This window comes from Macadamia integrifolia, unplaced genomic scaffold, assembly GCF_013358625.1.
Source record: "Macadamia integrifolia cultivar HAES 741 unplaced genomic scaffold, SCU_Mint_v3 scaffold134, whole genome shotgun sequence".
NCBI classification, from domain to species: domain Eukaryota; kingdom Viridiplantae; phylum Streptophyta; class Magnoliopsida; order Proteales; family Proteaceae; genus Macadamia; species Macadamia integrifolia.
This window is the reverse complement of record NW_024868167.1, coordinates 581,537-606,226: the sequence shown is the minus strand read 5'-3', so window position 1 is coordinate 606,226 and position 24,690 is coordinate 581,537. Positions and strand designations below refer to the sequence as shown.

General features: G+C 36.5%; 3 protein-coding genes and 1 long non-coding RNA gene across 6 annotated transcripts in view; 2 read left to right on the top strand and 2 right to left on the bottom strand.

The window, feature by feature from the left end:
- LOC122063487 (nuclear pore complex protein NUP107) overlaps nt 1-3,459 on the bottom strand; it is a 65,501-nt gene extending 62,042 nt beyond the window's left edge. For 2 of the 3 annotated variants that reach the window (XM_042627184.1, XM_042627185.1), the window contains exons 1-3: nt 3,259-3,458; nt 1,843-2,222; nt 255-324 (exon numbers count right to left, since the gene is read on the bottom strand). In XM_042627184.1, coding sequence (XP_042483118.1) covers nt 255-324; nt 1,843-2,222; nt 3,259-3,338 — 530 coding nt within the window. In that variant the 5' untranslated portion in view covers nt 3,339-3,458. Of the gene's footprint in view, nt 1-254; nt 325-1,842; nt 2,223-3,258 lie in introns of all 3 variants that reach the window. The other variant, XM_042627187.1, reaches the window with a different exon arrangement.
- Nucleotides 3,460-3,624: 165 nt separating this feature from the next.
- Nucleotides 3,625-4,392, top strand: LOC122063489. The gene is made up of 3 exons (XR_006135354.1): nt 3,625-3,738; nt 4,058-4,098; nt 4,192-4,392. It is a non-coding gene; the product is annotated as an uncharacterized LOC122063489 (long non-coding RNA).
- A 1,802-nt stretch (nt 4,393-6,194) lies between these two features.
- Nucleotides 6,195-6,937, top strand: LOC122063488. Its single transcript, XM_042627188.1, has 2 exons — nt 6,195-6,248; nt 6,349-6,937. The coding sequence occupies exon 2, from the start codon at nt 6,427-6,429 to the stop codon at nt 6,910-6,912; it is 486 nt and encodes a 161-aa protein (XP_042483122.1). The 5' UTR covers nt 6,195-6,248; nt 6,349-6,426; the 3' UTR covers nt 6,913-6,937.
- A 3,359-nt stretch (nt 6,938-10,296) lies between these two features.
- Nucleotides 10,297-15,343, bottom strand: LOC122063497 (3'-hydroxy-N-methyl-(S)-coclaurine 4'-O-methyltransferase-like). Its single transcript, XM_042627195.1, has 2 exons — nt 14,244-15,343; nt 10,297-10,625 (listed from the first exon to the last, which is right to left on the bottom strand). The coding sequence occupies exons 1-2, from the start codon at nt 15,006-15,008 to the stop codon at nt 10,335-10,337; spliced, it is 1,056 nt and encodes a 351-aa protein (XP_042483129.1). The 5' UTR covers nt 15,009-15,343; the 3' UTR covers nt 10,297-10,334.
- Between the last annotated feature and the right edge of the window lie 9,347 nt (nt 15,344-24,690).

Below are 24,690 nucleotides of genomic sequence, written 5' to 3'. Positions count from 1 at the left end.
CATCAATTGTGCAGAAAATGGTCAGACAACTACAACTAACTGTAATCCAGATGCATCATCAATGTAGACACATTTGCAGCATCCAATAAATATCATTCATAAGGGAACTTCGTACAAATGTTTGCAAAAATACAAAGAGAAACAGAACAATGAAACATAAAATTGGTAATGAAAAGACGATCCACTAGGAAAATTACAATATATAGTAGAGTACATTACAAGTTTTTCTAACAAAATACACATTCACAGCCCACCTAATTGATTCTGAAACATTTCGACATGCATTCTCAAACCGTAATATCAGATCAGGGATAGGCATCAATCCTGCAATAAAAAGTGTCAATTACAAGGTAGTCAACACGGAATTCACAAATATCAAAAGCTTTTCGCCAAACTCCCAATTAAAAGACAGACAAAGTGGAATTCACTTGAATGAAAATTTACACCGAACTCCTAGCAGCATTAAACTTTGACCAAGAAAAAGGAGCAAGTAAAGACAAAACTATATGACATGTCAAGTGATGAAACACTCAACTTTCTGAAATACATGAACTTAGAATGTACAAAGTCATTAGAAAGCAAAAAAAAAAAATTGTAGCCCTTTGCCGCCGCTCCTTGACGGTTGGGCTTTGCATAGCTTTGTATAGCTCTCTTGTATTGTCCTTTCCCCTTCTTTAGGGTTCCTTGTATCATTTTATTCTTTTGGTAATGAATTATTTATTGACCCAAAAATATTTTCAAAAGCTTCATTTGACTCACCAAACAATGGAACCAATCGAGTATTAAAGAGTGAGGAACTTTAGCTTCTTATTTTTTGGGTGGGAGGGGCAATATGTATGTATGTGTGTGTGCACACACACAATGGCAATAATTGCACGTGCAATATTATATATATATATATGAAGAAAATCTAAATAGTGCACAAGTACAAAGACATAAGGATATGCACAGCATAATCCATAATAAAGAGAGAAGTATTGGCTTATCTCTGCGCTGATCCTTGGCAAATCAACTTCCATCAAACGCCAACAAAACAGCCTTCGAACTATGGACAGTCCTCACAACTGCATCATCTCATACAACCAACCCAAACAACAACAAAGACAACCGATTTTCCTCCAACCAGCAATCCACACCAAACTGTCATCATCACCATTAAATCTTTACAGTGACACCCAAACTCGCTTGAGAAAAATGTACACCATTCAACCCCATACAACCGCCATAGAATGAGATCCAAACACAAACCAATTTGTCAAAAGGACACTACTGCGGTTCAACGGAATAACCTATCCCATAGACAACCAAATCCAACAAACAAACCTCCAGACTGAGAAGGACCACAACCCACCCCCAATTTCTTATTCTAGTTACATTACAGATCTATTAACTACCCTTGAACATGAAAAACAGAGGCAATTCAAATAACATGGTTACAAACACATAAGAAATAGTTTACGTCACTTATTGAGTTTATTCAGTGATATACAAAAAAATTCAAAAGATAGAAAATTCTAACATACTGTACAATACCAGACCAAGTTCTCATGTAAGATTCTAATGCCCAAATATGTAGATATGAATAAAAGAAAGGTGTTTCAAGTTCAACTCTGCTAAAGTATGTTCACTATTGTAAATACAAGTCTGACGTAGGCATCACACATAAATGTCCACACACCACCCACTGCCCAGTGCAGCTGAAGCAACTTGAGAAATCAACACAACTCAAAAGGAGTAAGTCTTAAATCACAATAAATGTTCCCAAAAAAGATGGAATTGAGATGTCAAAGGTTTTGAATGCACACAATAACAAACTCAAAGACAATCTGGAATTTCCATAACCTTGAATTGCAGAATCAAGTAATGATTCAAATAACGCAAAAGTTGTTTCTCCAGAATCTGCCAACACTTCATGCTCACGCTTGCAAGATTTTAGTAACAAACTTCCAACTTGTGGGATTGCATTGAACCCACCATCCACTTCTAACAGTCCGCGGCCTTCAACTGATGATCTCCTTTTGACTGAATACGGTGCCTTATCCGGCGTTCCTTCTAACACATCAACTTCAAAACTTTCCACCTCTCGTTTAATCTCTTCAAGGAAAAGTGCAGTGTTAGGTGGTCTCTGAATATTATGCCCATCATACAAAATCCCAGCTTCACTAAACTTTGAAGCTGAACTATCTTGGTGTGGCGAAATGCTTGAAGTGGGATGCCTTTTCCTGTGAATATTTAACATGGAATAGAATCACTCACGACCCATGCTCTACATGAACCAACTAAAAACTAAAACTAGGATAAATGTTAAAACATACATCTATTATAAATAACAATGGTATAAGTTATTAGTTTTGATCCATCACAAGATTGTAAATAGAGGGGGGGGAAAACCCAGAGCAGATAGGTAGACCACCAAATATGACACTAGGAGATACCAAAGTAGCCACAATTGAAGTAGGTTGCTATAGGAAAATTTCACAAAGTTTAACATTCGTAAAGGATGGATGAATGAAAAGCCTAGGAAGTGCCCCGAAAAAAAAAAAAAAAAAAAAAACATATGCGTAAACCAAAAGATGTGGGGAAAGTCGACTAATATAAATAAGTCTTCACGGCGTAATGTAATAACAAAAGATGTAATTCAATACTGTCTACCAGAGAAACATGAAGGCATCCAATTGATGATGAAAATCCTAAGATGCTTTCCAAAGTCCATGCCTCCCAAATTTCAAAGACAATTCGACAGGATATGGCCAGCCACCCAGGAAGGACGTCCTCTCTGGTGGGCACCAGTCTTTCCTTCTGGTAAATGGATCTTTCAATCGTTAAGAACAGCAGAACATGATAAAATAACCCAGTATGCTCGAATAGCGATTCATTCTGAAAAGATTTGTTCCAACAACATATAATTTCTGGTTATTTTGTTAGTGAATACATTTTTTTTTTTTTTTTTTTTTTGTGGGGGGGGGGGGGGGGAGTGGTTCTGATATTATATATATATTTATAAAAAAAAAAAAAAAAACCAACTTGCATTAACGTCTTCTCTTAATTTGTCCTCATTTTGCGCTTTCTCAGTCAAATCAAAACCTTGAATGGGAAAAATATCGAAACTATGTATCGTGATAGTCACCCAAGACAGAACAGTTCGAGGACGCTGTTAGGCGTCATGTTTGTTCTGTAACTAAATGAAGATAATCCTTCCCGGAAAGGGGAAAAAGACACAAGATGGAAAATTTTCGTGGCGGAGTAAGAGGGACTAACCCGTATCGGCGAAACTGCTCTCTTGTACTAAGATCTTCAGGGTCGAAGTAGCTCGGCGAAATCTCCATTTCGACGTCCATGTTGACGGAAATGGCAACCGATTTTCGAACCGACGACTATCCCACGGGATCCCTAAGTCGTCAAACTTCCAGAGTCTGTCTTAATTCTTAAACCCTAAGGGGGCGTTTGGTTCGATTTATCCATCGGACCAGATCCCAGGGAATCAGTTTCCAATTTAAATTAAACCGTTTGGTTCATTTTTGTGAAAAATCGGTTCGGAGTCATGGTGGCCAGTAGAATCAGGGTAACCAACTAAAAACCATGATTCATCCGGATTAACCTATTGAGGTTAATCCGGAATCGAGTCACGATTCCGGAGGTTCGTATAAAAGCGATGGATTCAAGTTGAATCCATTTCCACATCATCCTGCGATTCTCCCGGTGAAGTCCGACCGAGGTTCAGCGACGGTGAAGCAACAGGTAAGATTCTGCGATTCTTCTTCTCCTTCTTCTCCTTCTTCTTATTCCTCTTCTTCTTCTTCTTCTTCTGCTTCCTCTTCTTCTTCTTCCTCTGCTTCCTCTGCTTCCTCTGCTTCCTCTGCTTTCTCGTCTTCGTCTTCTTCCGCTCATCTTCTTCTGCTTCGAGATCTTCTTCCTCTTCCTCTTCCTCTTCCTCTTCGTCTTCGTATTAGTTTTCTTCTTCTTCTTCTTCTTCGTATTTTTCTTCTTTCTTCCTTCTCTTTTTCTTCTTCATTATTTGTGTCTAGGGTTTCTAACATTTACCCTCTGGCCATGCCAGCTCGCATCTGAGAAGAACACCTAAAACCGAGTTGATTGAAGGTGAGATTCCCCTCTTATTTGTATTTTTCTTTGTATTCTTGGGCTTCATTTGTGTTTTATTAGGATTATTGAAGTTCGGTTTCTATTTTTCAGGTTGTAACTTCATATCTAGGGTTTACCCTATTTCCAAATCAGACGATCGACTCCAAGGTTTGAAGAACTAGAATCGAAGTTTGATTTAAGGTTAGATTTCGACATTTATGTGATTTTTTTCTTCTTTGGAACCATGTTCTTACTGTAATGTAAATTCGGTTTCAGTTTTTCTTCTTCTTCTTCTTCTTCTTCTTCTTCTTCTTCTTCTATGGTGAAACAATATATGATTATGTGATATGTTTCTTACTGTAAGTTGAATGACTGAAAACAGAATTGATTTCATTGCATCTATCGCAGGGATAAGGAACAACTAGATTTAAGATAAAATCAATAACTTAATGAATATAAATCTGATTAGGTCAAAAGGTTGAGTGAAATATTTATCAAGGGGAACATTCCAGTAAAGTTTGATTGAAAACTGATAGCTAGATTCATGTTACGAAAGAATCCTATAGGAAATAGGACAGTTAAAGAACTGCAAAATCGATGGATAGTTTGGGGCTCTAAGACAGAGCACACTCAAGGTATTACAGAGATAACCAAACAAAGAACTGAAACCAGGAAACAGAAATTTAAAATCAGAGCCAAGAAACCAGAATTGGAAGAATAATAGTTGGAGAAGGTTTCCTAAAATTGATTGGAAAACTGAGAGATAAACAAAATCCGAAACTTGTAATTAGTAAGTCAAATAAATACCAAAAATCAGCAGAGTTAAATTAAGATTAACCCCAAAACTGGAACTATAACTAACCTGAAAATTAAACTAGAATATTCTAACAGAATAGCAATCACGGGGAAGACAGTTCAGAAAACCTAACTTGGTATGAGATGGAGGATTGAATAGAGATTAGGGAAAGATAATCATTCAGGAATCCACCTGATTGCAGGCTTGGAATCCACCAAAGTCTCACTTCTGAAACCACTGAAGCACCACTCAGAATCCACAGAGTAAACATCTAAATCCCCGAATGTCCAAGGCTCTAAGCCTGAAATCCAAAGACCAGGAAAGCAACAAATTCATCAATTCATTCATCAAAATTTGTTTTGAGGCTGTAGTACCTCACATACACTTAAAGAGTTTGAGTAAGACAGACTCTGACTCTAAAAAGAAAAGACTAAAGTGCTATTAGTCTCTCACACCCTCTCTCTCTCATTCATTTTCTTGAGGATCTGTTCACGTCAGGAACTGTTGAAGCTATCTGTTAGTGTCAAGAACTGTTGAAGCATTAGCCGGACATTTTCTCCCAGGTTTGGCTTTTATCCCTAGTGTATAGAACTGAGAACCATGCAGAAGCCTAGAAAAGGTCTCCTACTGAGTCTGAAAATTTTATTCTCCAACCTGTCTACGCCAATAAAACCAAACATGAAATAATGACTCATAGTGTTAATCCCCTAATATTTGGAAAAGCCATTGAGATTGGAAAAGATTAAATGATGAATACATCTGTATCCTTCAATGAACTCCATAATCTTGGAATTCACTCAACTGTGATTCTTGGGTCTTAGGGCTTCCTTTTTTTTCTTTTACTGGGTTAGTAGGGAACATAATTGAAACGATTGGCTACTAGTAAGGCAGCTGTGAATGGTTGGGTAGCTTACACTTTATAATGGTTGTTTCAACTTCCATGCTTGAGAAGAGATAAAACAAAACTTCTTGTCAGCTCAAAAAATAAGTAATGATAAAGCATTATCTAATCCTCTTTCAGCCACAAGAAATATAGAATAAGTTTCTTTTTAGGTGATTGGATTTAGCTATATGATTTCCACTTCCACTTAGGTTGGAAGGCTGAACTCAATCCTAAATGCATATCAGGTATACAGCCATGGAGATCAATTTGCATATCAGGTATACAGCCATGCAAATGTTCATTGCAATTGCCAACCAACTGAAGGAGAAATTTTTTACTAGTTACGACTGTGAACAAGTGAGAAACCACTTTCGGATTTGGAAGCAAAGGCTTAGAGCATTGAGTGACCTACAGAAGCAAAGTGGATTGGGTTGGAATGCATCTGAATTGAGATTTGATGCTCCTCAACACTTCTGGAATGAATATAGGGTATAATGGGATTCTTTAAATTGTTCTTTCTATATAATTGTGCGTTTTTTGTTTCTTACTTACAACATAAGCACATTGACATTGTCCTTTATATTGCTAGAAAAAAGAACAAAAGTATTGGAAGGAACATAGTGTGCTCCCAATTCACCTTGAAGTTGGAGCTTTGCTAAGGAAAGAGATGGCAACTGGGAATGATTCAACAGTCCCCTCTGATGCTGCCACTGAAGTTATGATGGACGTGACAGGTACTCATGTTGAGGGAATAGGGAACAATGATGGTGTTGACTATGAACCTATTGAAGAAGAAGAAAGTGTTCCTTCCACTCCCATTGGTAGTACCAGTCGTTCGCGAGGAAGACCTCGTGGGTCCGTCAATAGTGGCAGAGAAAAGAGGAAGAAGGGTGTAGCTGAAAAGGTGGTAAGTCCATTGAAACAGATTGCTAACTCAATCGAGAAGATGGTAATGAGTGAATCTCAGTCTGAATTTGGGAGAGCCATTATAGATGCTGTTGATGCCATTCCAGACCTCAATTTTCAACAAAAGTTTAAGGCCAAGGAATATTTCATGGCCAAGCGGAATTCTGCCATTATCTTCTTGGGAACAAAAGTAGAAGATAGGCGAAATCTGCTTGAGATGTACTTGCCAGAGATTGAGAAGAATTGAGGTGATAAAAGTAAGTGTTTGGATGGATACCCGACAATGGTTTTATTGAGCAAGAAAATGTATCTGTTTGGTTTAAGTAACTTTTTGGTTTATGTTAAGTCTGTGACAATGGATTAAATGTAGTATTAAGACAGGTTAAGACACTGGTACTTCATGTGTTTCTATCTGAATGATTTCAAGGTTTAAATATGGACAACATCATTCTTATTTGTCCATTTATATAATTGTTTATTTCGTATGGTATATATAGGGATTGCAGGAGCTGCCAATTTATTTGGTTTATGTGCCATTGAAGTCTCCTATTTTTTGTCCATCACTCAGATGGAGGGTGTACTTAATAGTATTTTCTATGCATATAGAGTATTGAAAATGTTTGTGTTAACTTACAGATGACATCGAATATATCCGCTTGTGATATTGCAAAGTGTGAGAACTGTGGGAAAGGTTGCTCAGTTTTCACTTCTAAGTCAGGGTCACATGTTGGAAGGAAATTTTTTAAATGTTCAATGAATTGTCACTTCTTCATGTGGGTTGACCATCTTAAGATGTGTGACTGTGGGAACGGTCAATGTAAGGTCAGAACTGCGAAAACAAGTGCGAATTATGGTCGATATTTTTGGTGCTGTCCACAATCAACTGGGGTATGGATTTTTTAAATTTTTTGTTTAATTTAATTTTGTAAACTTTTTTCAGATGTTTAAGATTTGAATGTTTATTTTCTTGTATTCTTATAAAATGATTATATTTGCTTTATAGGTTGAAAACAAAGGTTGTGGAATGTTTGAATGGATATCAAGTTCAAACCCAAGTTGTGATACTTACCAGACTCCACCTAGGTCCATATGCTCAGAAACATCAACTTCATCATCTCCTTCCCCTTCATCAGACTATATCAAAGGATACTTGAACGGTGCAATAAAAGAATCTGAGGGTCATATGAGGATGTTGAGAGATGTTCTTGACGTAGTCAAGAAGCTTGATTTAAACATAAATGTATGATGAACTTTTTTGGAACTTTTTAGAAAGAAAAGTCTGAAGCCATTGTAATGATATTGAGTTCATTATCTAATTTTTTTTTTTTTTGTTCATAGAAAGACTTAATTAGCATTTACTAGTACCTGGATGGACTCAGTACTATATTCGAGTATTTACGTGCTTCTTCTCTCATTTGGTCCTAAGGACCTATATTACTGGCTTCTTGCTTGGAGACTGTTGTTTATAAATACTTTGAAGCATATATATCTCCATAAACCAAATCATCCGCTGGTTTGGGCAATTTTCAGATCTGAATTATATGGTACACGATACCTATTTCGATTACATGAACTACAATAGAATCATGTTTTGTAATGTTCTCCCAGGTTTGGCCTCTTCAATTTACAAAAAAAAAATACAAATAAAAATAAAAAAATAAAAAAAATAAATTACTGCACTACAGTATTAGACTTAAAGGTTTAGGGTTACACTTTTTTTTTTTTTAACATATTACCATAAAAAAGAAAAGGAAAAAAAAATTAAAAATAAAGTACATGTGTGGACCAAATTGTATTTTTAGGTTTTGTTTGTGGGAATTTTTTTTTTTCAACAGAACATGGGTTCAAAGACTCAAAGGTAACCAAACAGTTTTACACTCAGAATCAATGCCCAGAATCAGGGTAACCAAACAGTTTTCACTTAGAATCAAGTGACAGAATCAGGGTAACCAAACAGTTTTCCACTTAGAATCTGGCCAGTAGAATCAGGTAACCAAACAGTTTTTTTAACGAGTTGAAATGATTCCAAAGAAACTCATTCATTTGAGTTAGATCCAGAATCCATATTCCATGGGATCTGATCCGATGGATAATTCGAACCAAACGCCCCCTGAAATATTATGAGGCCAATCAACATCTACAGGTTGAACCAAATCCAGTACATGAGAAGTCACCTTGAGAGGACAGCATCAACAGGAGGCACACGTCTGGATGAGAAATCCTTAGTCCTTATCCAAATAGGTGCATCTTTCGAAGTACGTCATGGTTATCCCAATTAGAATTGTCAATTCCAGGCCCGGCCCAGACCCAGAGACATAATCTAACCTGAACATTTTTAACTTGAACTGGTTTGGCCTGATTTAATAAATATGTCAACTCTGGCCTAGAGCTTGGTTTGATTATAATCGTAATTCCCGATACAAAGGTGCTACTCGACAGGCATCCGACTGGGACTGTCTATTATTAGCATGACTTAGGCCGACATGTTTAAAGCTTAATTAGAATTTGTTTAGAATCCATTTACTAAGCCCAGCTTGTTTAAAGTCCAACCCAATTAAAGACCTATAGCTGATGGACTGTTTATGATGGGCCGATCACAGTGCAAAGTTCTAAAGTGGGAAAGCCTAATTAGGCCCAATAAAAACCTGCCCAGCTTGATTGATTGACACCGCTGCTCCCAACTGATTTTTGTCTAAATATGTTCATCGGTTGTCAAATAAATTGTAATCTTACTTTTGGACAAGAGATTGTTGTCTGGTCATTGTGTCCTTACACCAACACGAGAACCAATGAGAACGTGCACAAGGGCATCAACATGTATGAAGTTTTTGATTTCACAAAGGATGGGATAATAAATTTGAGCACTCTTATGTCAGGGAAAGTTCTTGACCTTTTACTAATCACACACTTTTTCTTTAAGATAAAATCTCATCATTTTATATATATATATATCAGGAGAGGATTGGGACGCTGCTAGCTTTCTCAGAACTAGCGCTTCAACCAATTGGGGAGATTGGGATGGGAGGGACACTGAGGGGAGAGAGAGAGAGAGAGGGACACATGTTGGGCACCCCACCATTGTGCCCAACCTTTTCCTTACACATATATTTGACGGGAAAGGGTTCCCTGAGCCTATGACTTAAACAACACCTCCTCACAATGTTTTTTTTTTTTTTTTTTTGAACGAAAAATAGATTAAAATGTTAGAAGGTGTAGAGTACCTTGCTTTATTAGAGAACCCTCTCCCATTTCTAACAAATTGTGAGACAATGACAAAAATGATACGATGATATGCTAAAATGATACGATGACAGTAAATTCTGCAAATATTGAGGAAGATGAAAAAATAAATGAAAGAGGAGCTTACTTCTCACAGGCCGGTTATTTCGTGAATACTAATATCTTTTAATAATCCTAACAACAACAACAACAACAACAGAAAAGCTTTATCCCAACTATATATCCTTATAGTCATCACATAATAATTTTTTGGAGAAGGAAAAAAAAAGGGGGGGGGGGTTGGATGGGTGGAGATGGGATTGTGCTGGGATGCATGCCCTAGGTGGTATACTAATCGTCGGATATGGCTGGACTCTCTCTCTCTTGAGAGAATCTAAACTTTTTTTTTCTCTTTTGGTGCAAGGGAAAGAGAATCTAAATCCGATTGTACTAAGGATAAGCCTCAATTAGAGAAGCCAAAGGTGAAAATGGGGTTATTTTGCATTTGCTGTACCCTGCATCATGAATGAGCTTCTCCCATTCTTCTCTTGTCCTCTCTTTTCCTCCAAAACTCACCATCATGAACATGTCTGACAGTAACGCTGGGTACATGTCCATCTCCTTATTAATGTCCATCACCATTTCAACTATGATTACCTTTCCTCCTCCTGCTGGTATTGCCTCCTTACATTGCTCAAGAATTTTCATGCACTTCTCATCATTCCAATCGTGAAGTATATACTGCAGTGTAGGAATTAAAAACTAGTGTTTATTTTGTAATCTTGCAATGTCAGTTTCAAGATTAAGAGACATAGCTAAAAAGAGAGAACATGAAATCATAGTTTTGAGGCTAGACAGTACCATATGGTTGAACCAATAGATGTAAATGGATTGAATACGAATTAGATGTGATTGGGTTGAATATTTTTTATTTTACACAGATATCTCTAAAGGGATATGGACGCGAATTGTATTCGGGTGTTCGACTATCTGTTTATATCCCTAACTTTTATAACTAATACCTTCCTCCCCTTATAGATACAATTTACTCTCAATCCATGTCTCTAACTTGTCATAGTTCTTTCCTTATTCTCTAGAACTTATCTAGACTTAAAGAACCCTCAAAATCATTATTTATTTATCATTATTTTTAATTTTAATTTATAGTTGATTTTGTATTCGAATTGGATAATTATGTTTTCGATAATTTTTCGGATCCAGATTTTTTGGACTGAATATGGATACCCTTAAATAGATACAAAAGCAAATCAAATTTGCATTTTCTGAGCATCCATTTACATCCCCACACAAACACCCATCTTCACTAATAATCAAGTAAGAGAAAGAGAAGAATATACAAAGAAGGCGGCTTAAGCTTGCACCTAAAGGACACACATTAAGAGAAACCGTAGAGTCCCAAGAACAAACTCCATCATTGCAAGGCCAAAAGACAATAGACACCAAGACTCAGGAGTTAACAACCAAGGGGACAGCAAGCCAGCCGGGATCATGGAGGCTACGTCCAGGCAATGTAGATGCCCCAGTTATGGACAAGGACGCCCCAATTCCAAGCTATTCAAGGGAGTGACTAAAATGAGTCCAAATTAATATAAGATTATGAAAACTAATTCAACAACATTTTTTGGTCTCTCCTGAAATCTTCCAATCCAATTTCTCGGTGAATAAAATCCCCTTGTGAGAAAGGTTATGTTTTTATTCTTCTAGCTTTCGCTTTGGGTGCTCCCTTTTGGGGATCTGTATTGATACCCTTTTTTTGTGATTTTTAATATAATAATTTTTTATTAAAAAAAAAACAAGAAAACAAAAAAACGAAAAACGAAGTCTAAGGCTCCGTTTGGTATCGTTCTAAAAAAAGGTTTCTGGAGTTTTTTCGTTCTATTGGAACGAAAAAACAGAATCTTCTGTTTGGTGCATTTATGGTCCGTTTCTGTTTTTTTGGAACAAAAAGTGAAAAAAAACTGAAGAAATGAAATTGGACGACTAAAAAAAAAAAAAAAAAAAAAAAATTCTCAATAAAAATCTGAAATTTTGAAACACCATTTTTTCGTTTAAAAACAGCGTTTTGACACAGAAACTGAAATTTTCGTTTTTTACACGAAACGGCATTTTTGGAACAGAAACCATACCAAACGGGCCCTAAAAGGACAACATGGTCTCTTGACATAGACACAGAAAAGGTAAAATGACCACCCTAACCCTCATGATAAATATAAATTTTGTCACTCTCAAAGCTTCCTCTTGTTCTTCCATTCGTCACTTGGCCTTTCTTTCTCAAAAATATTTAAACCCTCTTTTAAACCACATTCAATGCATGTTTTTGACTAAAATCTAATCATTAAATGAGATGGATGTGGGATTAAAAATCATAAATATGTAGGCAGACGTAAAGGATGGCAGCATATGTTTAAGAACAATTAACACCCCCCACCCACGGAAAAAAATCGTCTGCAATTTCGATCTCGTACAATTCCGTGAAATACCACCTTCAAGGGGTGACACGTGTATTGATACCAATGCAATGGTCTAGATATGATTTAAATGTCTTTTCATTGATTTAATGTTTTATTAGTTGTACCAGATCTGGACCATTGTATTGGTATCAATACACGTGTCATCGCCTGAAGGTGGTATTGCACGGAATTGTACGAGATCGGAATTACAGACGATTTCAACCCTCCACCCACCACCACCTCCCCTAAAAAAAGAAAAAGAAAAAAAAAAAAAAAAAATTAGAATAAATAGATTGAGCTTTCCCTTCACGTACCTAGAATAAACCACATTCAATGCATGTTTTTTACTAAAATCTATTCATTAAATGAGATGGATGTGGGATTAAAAATCATAAATATGTAGGTAAATGTAAAGGATGGCAGGATATGTCTAAGAACAATTAACACCCCACCCACCCACACCCCAAGAAAAAAAAAAACATTAGAATAAATAGATTGAGTTTTCCCTTCACGTACCTAGAATTGTGGTTTTCAGTTAGATCTCCTTTTCATTAATTTATGGCAAAATTTTCCATCTTGATTCACTTTATTAATTTGGGTTGCATGTGTTGGGTAAATCTATAAATCTAGACTCAAACCTGACTGCTATTGATTCATTTTGTATCAATATCAGTTGAGACCAACCTCCTCGAGTTTTAAAATCTTGGTTGCAACATAGTTGGATAATTAAATTTTTTTATTTATAACATATAAAGATTCATATGGGTAATAGAATGGAAAGGTGTATCCAATTAACAAGACTCTTACTATTAAGAGATGTGGAGAGGGTCATAATATCCTTAGCCTTACTCCCACTTCGTAGAGATTGGATCAGATTCAATATGAGAACAATCTCATACCTCTTTGATCCATAGATTTGAAATCTACTTTTTCTTTTTCTCATTTAATAAATTTCAAATCCATGAATCAAGGACACTCGAGATTGTTCTCGTACATGAGACTGATTCGGATTTCTTTTAAACCCTGCTTTTTACTTGAAACATAATAATCTTATCATTGTACCAAAGTCCACCACCTTGGACGTGGATAATAATTGAGGCTATATTATAAGGAGTGTGGATCATCAGCTGCCTATATTATAATAATAATTGACACTTAAGTTAGGGGTGTCAATTTGTGGCCCGAACCGGGTAAACTGATCGGGACCGACCGTTTATAGACCGGCCCGGCCCAGACCATTTATTAAACGTGTCGGGCTTGAGCCCGGCCCGTTTATAAATGGTCGGTCTCGGTTTTGCTACTTGAACCATCGGGCGCCAGACCGAGACCGGCCTATTGTGCACCGACTTGGCCCGACCCTTTAATGATTGTAGAATACCTATTTTACCCCCCCCCAAATTAAAGAATAAAAACTAAAAAGTAAAGACATGTTCACATTTTAAATAATGGTTATATTTGGTATCATTTATTGATTTATTTTTATTTTTTTGGGCTTGCATGAGTGGGCCGGAATATAAGTGCACATTTTAAAGAGGGCCCGTTTAAAAATCGGTTAAAACCCGTTTAACATTAAACATGTCCGTAGCCCGATTAAGGCCCGACTAAAGCCCGATTAAAGTAGTCCGATTATAGCCTGAGGCCGACTGACCGAATATAAAGTGTACCATGCCCTCAATAACTAAGCCGATTAGTTAAATAGGCGGACACGGTGTAGCCTTTGAAAGTCTTCAAGTCCGATTAAGCCCGACCAAAATCGAACCGGCCCGACCGGTTGACACCCCTAACTTAAGTCCATGCCAGCTGGGTATAAAAGGAAGGAGATGGCGTGGGACTGGTGATCATAAGGTGCGTATGGGACAAGTACCTATAATTAAAATCATGAACTCACCTTGAGAAGGATGGCGTCAGCACGAGGCACTGAGTTAAAGATGTCTCCTTCAACCCATTCCACTTCACTCGTCTTCTCCGAGTTACTACTCATCACCTGTGGAAGATCAAACACGGTACACTTGATGCTTGGAAACTCCTTCACTATCTCCTTTGCAGCTGCTCCATTTCCTCCTCCTACGTCCACTATAGATCCAATCCCTTCAAATAGCCATGACCCACACTTGCTTAAGATCTCACGAAATATTTCCTTTGTGTTCCTTTCCTGTGACTCATTGAACAACTGATTCATATCGGGGTGACTCGCTAAATAGTCCCAGTTGTTCATTCCATGGTGCCTCTCAAATGCTGGTGGACCTCCTTGGATGCTGCTGCTTAGACTGTGCCAAGCTCCCATTCCCCAATCGGTTAATGTCCCAAGTATCATGGGAACCATGAAAGTCTCGCTGTCTCGGAGTAGACACTCCGAGAAACGAGTCAACCCGTAAGTGCCATCCTGGCCGTTGAAGGTGAAGAGACCCATGTGGTGAACGGCGAACCTCATTAGACTTTGGAGGCGGCCCATGTCGACCGCCGGCAATGGGAGAGCGGCGGCGAGTTCTTGGAGTGTTATGGGCTTAGCGTTCTTACGAAGGATGTCTGGGATTCCTAGCTCCACCACACATTTCAAGGACATGGAGTCCATGAAACCATGGGCGTATCTTATGATGCTCATTCTTGCTGCCATAAGTTCTTGCCTTTGCTCGTCCATCTCCTTCTCCTTCATTTGCTACACAAAAGAAGAGTGCTCCCCCTTGGTGCTCTTATAATGTTGATCAATCCCTTTAACTTGCTATCCCACCCAAAGGTTTCAGCATTTTGGTTTTCTGGGTAAAGCCCCAGGTTCCCAAGTCAAGAGAGGCAGCTTGTGTCTTTCGAAAACAAGGAGTGTTCTCTTGTCTTTCAATTTATGAGAAGTGCTTCCTGTGGGAGGGTGGGCGGTTCTTGCACTTGGGTGAGAGTTAACGGAAACACATGAGCTTGGAAGCATTCACAAAGGGATCATTTTTCATCTGGAGGGGGCGAGCTGGTTCTATGGCCTCCAAGAGTGATGTGTCTCACGGGGCCACATTCTTTCACAGAAAACATTTTTCCTCTTAATAAGAGAGATCATTGATTAAGAGATTATTTTGGAGGTTCAAACGTGTATGCGAGAGTTAATAGAAATGCACAAGAAAGCATCCACAAACGGATAATTTTCCATTTAAGGGGCTGAGCTGGTTATGTCACCCCAAGTGCAATGTATCTCGATGCGCCACACTCTCCCACATAAAATATTTTTCCTTTTAACTTAATAAGATAGATCATTGACCAAGAGGTTATTTTGGCACTGGTTACAAAAATTGACAGTCAGCCTCTTACATTTCGTATTTGATTTATTCTCTATTACCCCTCCATACCCCACCTTGATCCAACACTAGAAGGAAAAAAAAAAAGAAAGTGAAAAAGATTCTTACATTTCGTATTTGATTTCTTCTCTCTTACCCCTCCATACCCCAGCTTGATCCAACACTAGAAGAAAAAAAAAAAGGAATGTGGAAAAGATTCTTACATTTCGTATTTGATTTCTTCTCTCTTACCCCTCCATACCCCACCTTGATCCAACACTAGAAGAAAAAAAAAAAGGAAAGTGGAAAAGATTCTTACGTTTCGTATTTGATTTCTTCTCTCTTGCCCACTCCACACCCCACCTAGAGCCAACACTTGAAAAAAAAAAAAAAAAAAAAGAGGAAAGTGAAAAGATCTGGGTGAAAAAATTTCACTATAAGAGGTTATTTTCAAACCTGCCTCTAAGATTCTATTTCCTTCACTGCTACCTTAACTACAACCCGGGCAACAACGAATTATTTTTTTCTAGTTATTATGATCTATGTTGAAATCGTAAATTATATAGAGAAATCTGTTTCCTCAATTTTAATAAATGGACGAAGAATGCTTCATGCTTGCATGATATTTAGACGAGCGTAAGAGAAATTGAGGGGATGCACATAGGCATCAACCCAGGGTAGATTTTTCAATATTTCACAGTGGTGGGGTCATCAAATTTCCACTTCTGTGTCTAGGCACAAGGACCACACACTTCCTCTCTAATAAGATAGACAAATGTTTTTCAACAAAACATTGGCCAACAAATCAAAAGAGACCGTGAAAAGAAATATATATATACTCCTATTCTCAAACCACTCTGTATTTTTTATAGACATAGAGAATGTGTGGGGATAGAATTGTATCTCCCATAAATAAGTAAATCCGTTTTCCACTCCCTATCACATAAAGCATTTTTCTTTTAATTTAATAAGACAGATCATTGACCAAGAGGTTATTTCTGCACTAATGACAAAAAAATGACAGTCAGCATCTTTCATTTTCTATTCAACTTTTTCTCTCCCCCACACACCTCGAGCCAACACTAAAATGTAAAAAATTAATGAAATCTCCCTTATCTTCTCCATAACTAACTTCACCATAGGATTGGTAGTTCGTAATTAAGAGAACGTTAAAAGTTTTCTTTCCATGCTGCTCGCGTGCGAGGAATTACCTATCCCACACCAATTACAGAGCAAGAAGCAAAATTTTCAATTAACAGAGATCCACATGATCAAAGAAGAAAGAGAGGGAGAGAGATCTTTAGTCGAGAACCCACATGATGAAAATGCTAGCTAGAGGGTGTAGGCAATCATCTCCACACTCTGCGTGGCAATTTTTTTTTCTGCAAGAAAATCACAAGAATTTAATGAATTATAATTGTCTCAGTCATTATGGTCTATGTTGAAATTAATTATAAATTACATAGAGAATCCGTTTCCTCAAATTTAATAAAGGGTAAAAGTTCTCTTTCCGAGAGTGTGACCCTTCCACTAGCACAAGGGCCAATGAGAACATATAACGAAGCATCAACATTGCAGATATTTTCGCCTTTCATAGGGATTGGAGCTGTTAATTCATATTTGCCAGTATCTAGATCTATAAAGTTCTAAGAATGCAAAAATAAAGCTGATTTCTATCCAATATATTGTACGCTAAGTTACACTCAAAACACATAAACAAAAGTATAAAATAGTATACTCATTGCAATAATGTTAAGGTACTTCATGAACAAGAAAGATGAGCCAAAAAAAATCTTCAATTATTTACTCTATTTTAATATCGTATATTCAAAGGAGCTATACTATTTTGGGTTTTAATGAATAAATTGATTTGTATAAATGGATATTTTATAAAGTTTACATAGAATTAAGCCAAGTCATAAAGTAGAATAATTATTTGAAATTTTCCGCAAAAGGTACATATATACTTTGTTTAGACAAAGTCTTATTTACATGTGCCATGTAGAAGGTGTAAGATTTCCTATTAGGTGGGCTAGCATAGTCAAAGATTTGTTTCCAAAATCGATTTAGTGGTGTTGACTATAGATGGAGTAAGCAGAAAGAATCCAATATTATTGGTAAGTGATCTCTGTGGAGATATTAGATTCTATTAGCACGCCTTAATGGTATGAAATATTTATCACTATGTGTGGATCTAAGGTATTGTTTCCTTAATGGGGAGGAAACCCTAATTTTATTACAGGGTTGATCCCTACCCTCACCCCTATATATAGTTATCACTGACCCATTAAGTGAGGCTAAGGACCAAAAGCAAAAGGGAAAGAGGGTAGACCAGACCAACATTAATCGTGTTGTATGAGGAGCATATAAGAAGATATTGAGGAGTTCTTATTCTTCAGCCATGGATTCAGGTATGCCTAAAACATGTTTTTGTAGTGTTTATAGTGCATGCTCATTGATCCCCATGAATTGTTTCCATATTTATTTTCTTTCAATGGTATCAAAGCCTATTCATGATGAGTCAATGGGATGCAATTTTATGAGAATCATGTAATGAATAATTGCTGCATGTTAAAGGGTTTATTTGATATGCCCAGTAGGGCCGTTGCATTATTCATTTTATGAGTTGCAGACTTTAGAGTTTTCTAAGCTTTTGTTTTCGTTTTGGGAATGAGATTCTCTTCTATATTAATAAATAAATAAATTGAATCTTTGAGACGTGTTTCCTTGTTTGAAGGAAACGTACATAAGGCTTAATTTTTTATTTACATTAGTTTAATAAACCGTGAAGTGGTCACTATTACCTAATGTTATGAAAGCGATGGTGTGCCAAGTGCCAACAATTTCACCAAGATCCGGAAGGAAGATGGTGATATAGCCGAATATGATATTAGAAAAATTAATATAAGGAAATTAATATGTTATCTCCTTCCATGGATTTTCCTAGGAGAACCCGCCTTGTATTGAATAGTCATCGTGGGAGATGATTTATTTTACAAAGATTAAAAAAAAAAAAAAAAAAATTGAACCATTTGGGTTTTCCAATGGGTAGCCGAAAAACCCATTGGGAAAAGTCATCAACATTGACCGATGTTAACCAGGAAAGTATTTATTAAAAAAAAAATCTATTATTTTTGTATTTAGTTATAGAACCAATTGGTCATTGATTAATGTGTTGAAAATTGACTATGTTATTGATATTGTAAAGGATTTTATCATTTGAAATGGTCTTATATGGTAATGGTCAATTTTCGTATAATGTCTAATGAGGTTTTTTTTTTTAGATTTAAAACAATTATATTGAGAGTCTCAAGGTCTTGTGAATAATAAAATAGTATTAGTCTTCATGATGTCACTTTATTAAGTACTTGAGATGTTGTGGATAATTACTTAACTAGTCAAACCAGTGGGAGGATGTAATTATATATTTTGAAATGTTGTTTATGGTTCGACCAGTGGATGTATGTTCAATATACTGGGTTGAATTTTAAACAAGAAAATGAGACCCAGATTTTGTGTTCCATAATTGTTTTGGAATAGCTATAGTGTTTGCCTTTGTTCTATAATGACTTCAGAATTGTATTTCTATTTGTGCGTGTTTTTTGCATTGGTTTATGATTACTGTTGTAATACCCTACTTCTTGAACCCGGTTTGATTACGCGGTCGATCCAATTTAACCATGTAGGAACCGAACTAGAGGGAGTTAGAGCGGGTTCCTTATGGGCTATGATGGCAAGGGTGACCTTAAACACCGGCTGCCCCGACAAGTCCGAGCCAGTGCCAGAAGAGACGGGAGTGCCCAAGCCGTGTACATGCACCTACCATAAGGCCATGTACAGATAAAGCAGGTATTGTAGCCGTATATTAAGGTATATACATATACTACATCGTATGCCAGGGGTGGGGTTCACGCTAGGCCCAAACTCTGTCAAAATCCTAAGTTTTGGCCCTCAGGTGGGTGGACAGGTGGGTGCACCCACCCACCTGAGTGACCCATCCATGTGCACTATTCATTTATTTAGGGAGTATATATATAGCATTTAGGATTTTCTTTTCTTTTCATTTATGACACCCGTACGTTGGTGAGGATAGTAAAGAGGAGAGAGAAAAGAAAGGGAAGAAGAAGGGAAGAGAAGGAAGAGGAAGAATAGAAGGATTTCGGCGGCGCCGAAGCTTGATCTTCCCATTCCGACACCGGTGGAGTGATCTTCAACTCTAGATCTACATTTAGGGCCCGTTTGATAACGTAACCAGAAACGTGTTTCTGTGTTTTCTTGTTCTCAGAAATACAGAAACAGCATAAATACCGTTTGGTAAAAGTGTTCTGTTCCACTTGTTTCTTGAAACATAAATTGAAATTTATAACAATTTATGCTTCAAGAAACATGAATGACGAAACAAGTTTTACTTGTTTTGCTCGTTTCTCGAAACAAAAATGGGGCACAAAAAATCGATATTGAAGACGGAGTTTGGCATCACTACCATCACCACCGTCTCTGACTAGCTCTGTCTACAGAGTTCCCCTCCATCTTGTCAGCCGTCGTCGATTTGGGTTTCTTCCCGCAGATTCCGATGAGGCACTGTCATCTTCCTCGTCGACTCCGTTGCTGTGTCTGATAAGATTGGAGCAATTGGCGCTAGTAGTCTTGACTTGAGGAGGATTGTGATCCATGACTATCAAATTCACCATCCCGTAAGAATTATCCATGGAGGTTGAGCTCTGGCTGGGCAGAGGCACCGGCGGCGGAGCTTGATAAAGCATTTGGGAAGCAGTGGCAAAGTATCCATTCTGCTGAGGAACAACCTCAGATGCTTCGTGCTTCATGGATGCTACGAATTGAGAATTTCTCTGATTAACTGCTCCGGTGGGAGTCGCCGATACTGCTGGAGACTTGTCGCCGATCTCACGAATATCAGGTGAGGGAGGTCCAGCGACACCGCCACCACAAGACAAGAACCTCGCAAACATGCTCTCCACTTCGGGACTTGAAGAACGAGGTTGTAGGAAATCATCAGCTCCTCCTTCTCCGTCTTCGCTGCTACCGTCCACGTAATTTGCAAGCAGGGGGCTCGGGGCAAAGCGAAATCGCATTAGACCGGAATTCAGCTCTTGCTACTGCTGATGGCGATCGGAAACCATGGTTTCTCTACTTTTCTGTTGCAGTTCTCCTTCCGAATGCTTGGAAGTCGAAGGGAACAGAAGATTCATGTCTTTTGAGGATGCTAAAGACGCATACATCCTTGATGATCTGAACTCCAAATTCATCCTTGATGATTGACCCCTCAATTTGCTGCCAACGCCTGTCTTGTTCAAGGAAATAGTCGGCTATCACGTCGGAGCATCTATTTCTTCAAGCAAATGGCCACCGATCGTTATCCACCGGAATGTAAATACAACACTGTAATCATCCAATTAAACGGAAACAAGGTTTATCAAACACCCAAAATTCTGTTTCTGTTCCTAGAAATGGAAATTTCTGTTTCTGTCGTTTCTTGAAACAGAAACAGCAGAAACGTTATCAAACGGGCCCTTAGAGGTAAGCAAAGTTGGGTTCTTTGAACATTCACCATACCCAAGCTTAAACCCTTGATTCGAGTAGGGTTTCTTGAGATCTTGTAAATNAAAGTAATATATTATATATTATTACTAAATGACAAAAAAACTTACAAAGTTAAATTAAAAAAAAAAAACCATACAAAAGCAGTGTAGGATCATTACACTGATCCGTACGCATTATTAATCGGTTTTGGTTGTTTTTTTTATTTAAAAAAAAAATCCCTTGATTTCTCTTTTGGAGAACCGTACCAAAAAAAAAAGTGCAAAAAGTCAAAAGTAAGTACGGAATGGTTGTTAAAAAAGAAAAAAGAAAAAAAAAAAGATAAAAGTTAAAAGGTCAGTACGGTTTATTTGAAACCGTGTTTTGATTGTTTAAAAAAAAAATGTCAAAAGTTAAAAAGGTAAGTACGGTTTTGATTGCTTTTTTTGAAAAAAAAAAAGGTTTCCTTTTACTGATTGTTACTTTTTTTGAGAAAAAAAACCATACAAAGTTTATGATTCTTCAATAAAAAAAAAATACAATTTTTTTTTTTCTTTCCATGGTTGATTATGAAAAATCTAAACTTCATGTTTCTTTGGTTTGAAGAATCGAATTGGTATATCAATGGGTCAGTAGACTCAGTACAGATAAAGGGTTAAAATAATAATAATAATTAAAGTTAAGGGTATTTCTTTCTTATCCGAATTGGATTAGGTGGGATCAGTATCGACCCTGATTGAATATGGTTTTGTATCATATGACTGTTTATAGCTAGTTATTATCCTTTTTTAACCTATCCGTTTCAATCCCAATTCCAAGTATCAAGTACTTGGTGACTCCTTTCAACTATAACATTTAGTATGATATGACACATAGACGTGGTTATGATGGGGCAAGCATTGTCTTGTTTGTAAAATTGATGTGAATTTTTTTTTTTTTGGACTTATTATCCGGTGGGATGCATAAGAAGGGTTCACATATAAGGCAATGGAGGATAATGTTTATTTTTATTTAATTTTTATTTTTTAAAGTTTAAATGAGTTGAGTCTATGGGTGTTTGAAAGTTTGTTTTGGGTTGCCCATGTTTATTTAAGTGTAATGGGTTGAAGCTTATGTGCCTAATTTGAAATAGACTGAATTGAACCAAATTAAATCTGGTTTGGTAAACCAAATTAGATTGTAGACCACTATAATGTTGAACAGGTATATTTCAAACAATATTTGGTTAGATCCAATGATCTGAATCAACATCGGTTGAGACCGATCCTACACTTGATCGTTTAAGACTTGGCATTGGTATTGTGTCATAGGTAAAATAATAATAATAAAATCCAATGTCTTGATCAAGACCCCTTAAAGTGATTAAATCCTAAACCAACCCAAAATCAAGATGAATTGATTCAACCAAAATTGTGCCTTGACTAAACCGATCGGGTTGGTAAATTCAGATATCCGACACATTGACAAAAAAAAAAAAAAATTAAACCATTTGGGTTTTCCAATGAGTCATCACCCACTGGGAAAAGTCATCAACATTGACTGGTGTTAACTATGAAAGTATTTATTACAAAAAAAAAAATCTATTATTTTTGTATTTAGTTAAAGAACCAATTGGTCATTGATTAGTGTGTTGAAAATTGACTATGTTATTGATATTGTGAAGGATTTTATCATTTGAAATGGTCTTATATGATAATGGTCAATTTTCGCATAATGTTTAATCAGGTTTTCTTTTTAGATTTAAAACAATTATATTGAGAGTCCCAAGGTCTTGTGAATAATAAAATATCATTGGTCTTCATGATATCACTTTATTATGTACTTGGGATGTTGTGGATAATTACTTAACTGGTCAAACCAGTGGGAGGATGTAATTATATATATTCTGAAATGTTGTTTATGGTTCGACCAGTGGATGTATGTTTAATATACTGGGTTGAATTTAAAACAAGAAAATGAGACCCAGATTTTGTGTTCCATAACTGTTTTGGAACAGCTATAGTGTTTTGTCTTTATTCTATAGTGGCTTTAGAATTGTATTTTTGTTTATGCATGTTTTTGCACTGGTTTATCATTCCTATGATATTAAAAAAATCATTCATGAATGACATAAGCAGAAAATTAATGGCCTTTTATGTTTGCATGCCATATTTAGAATACTCTATGATGAATAAATATATTGGAGTTAAGTTGGGTGTAAGTTTTTATACATGTTTAGCTGCAAAATGCATTTCTAGGGAACCATGAAAGGGTGATGTGGATTCCACCAAAGTGACATATCTTGTTCTTTCATGGTTTTCCCTAGGGCAGCATAGTAGGTGATATTTCCCTAAAGATGATGTCACCAAAGTTAAAGAAAATGACAGTAACCTAAGGATTCTGATCCCAAAGGTAAGGGGATCTCAAAAGTTATTGTTCTTTTCACAGTTAATACAAGAAAATGAGAGGACCAGTGTATTCCTGTCTTAAAGGATAAGGATACAGTTTCAGCTATTACTCTTGAGTGATATAGTCATTACAGTGAATGCACATGAATCTCACCAAGTTAAACTTTGTTATTAGTGTGGTCTATTTAAATCGATTTTTTTAAAGATTCTTGTGGTTAGAATTGACATCTTAAAGATTAATATTAATGATGATACGTATACTCACATTTGAGATGTTATAACATAAGATCATCCTATGTTGTTTCTACATGTTGATGATTTATTAACTATTTTCAGCATAGTTTCAATGAAAACCAGTTTTGAAGTCTACTGATTGGATAGACCATAAACAGTTTATGCAAGTGAAATAAAAAATCATTTCATTTTAGTTTATTAAAATGATTTCTGTAATCTATTTATGTTGTTGACTATTTTGACCATGTTTGTTCAAGCCAACAGTTAGGTCCAGTTATACTATGAACTGATTTTGACTCATATAATTGATATTTTTAATGGGTCATCTGGTTTTCACTCTCTTATATTAGTGGGAGAATAAATTATTATCCTATTGAGGGTGATAGATGTATTATACATGTTTTATTATGTATACTCATGGTTTTAAGTATCGGTGCGTATCGTGCCGTATCGATCGATACGTATCTGTATCGGTAGGCATCGGCACGATACATACCGATACGCTACGGGAAATTTTGGGCCTCTTTTTGTGTATCGGCGTATCGTATCGTATCGGTATCGATACGTACGATACTTTACGATACGAACTTTTAAAAATCTAAAAATTCCCTAGAGTATCGGTACCGTATCGGTATGTATCAAAGGTATCGTGCAGTATCGAGCCGTATCGTACTGTATCGGTACGATACGGCTACTTAATTGTGAATTTTTTGTTGTTTGAAACAAACACTTCACACTCTCACCAACAGTTTTCTAGATTTTTTATATGTTATGTAAAAACAAGTGTTCTACAACTTCCATGGAAATTTTTTATTTTTCTAAAAAAAAAATATATTTTTAATTTTTTTATTCCAAAATTAATTTAAAAAAAAAGAAAAATCCCCAAAATTGCTTTTTTTTTTTTATAGAAAATTTAATTCAT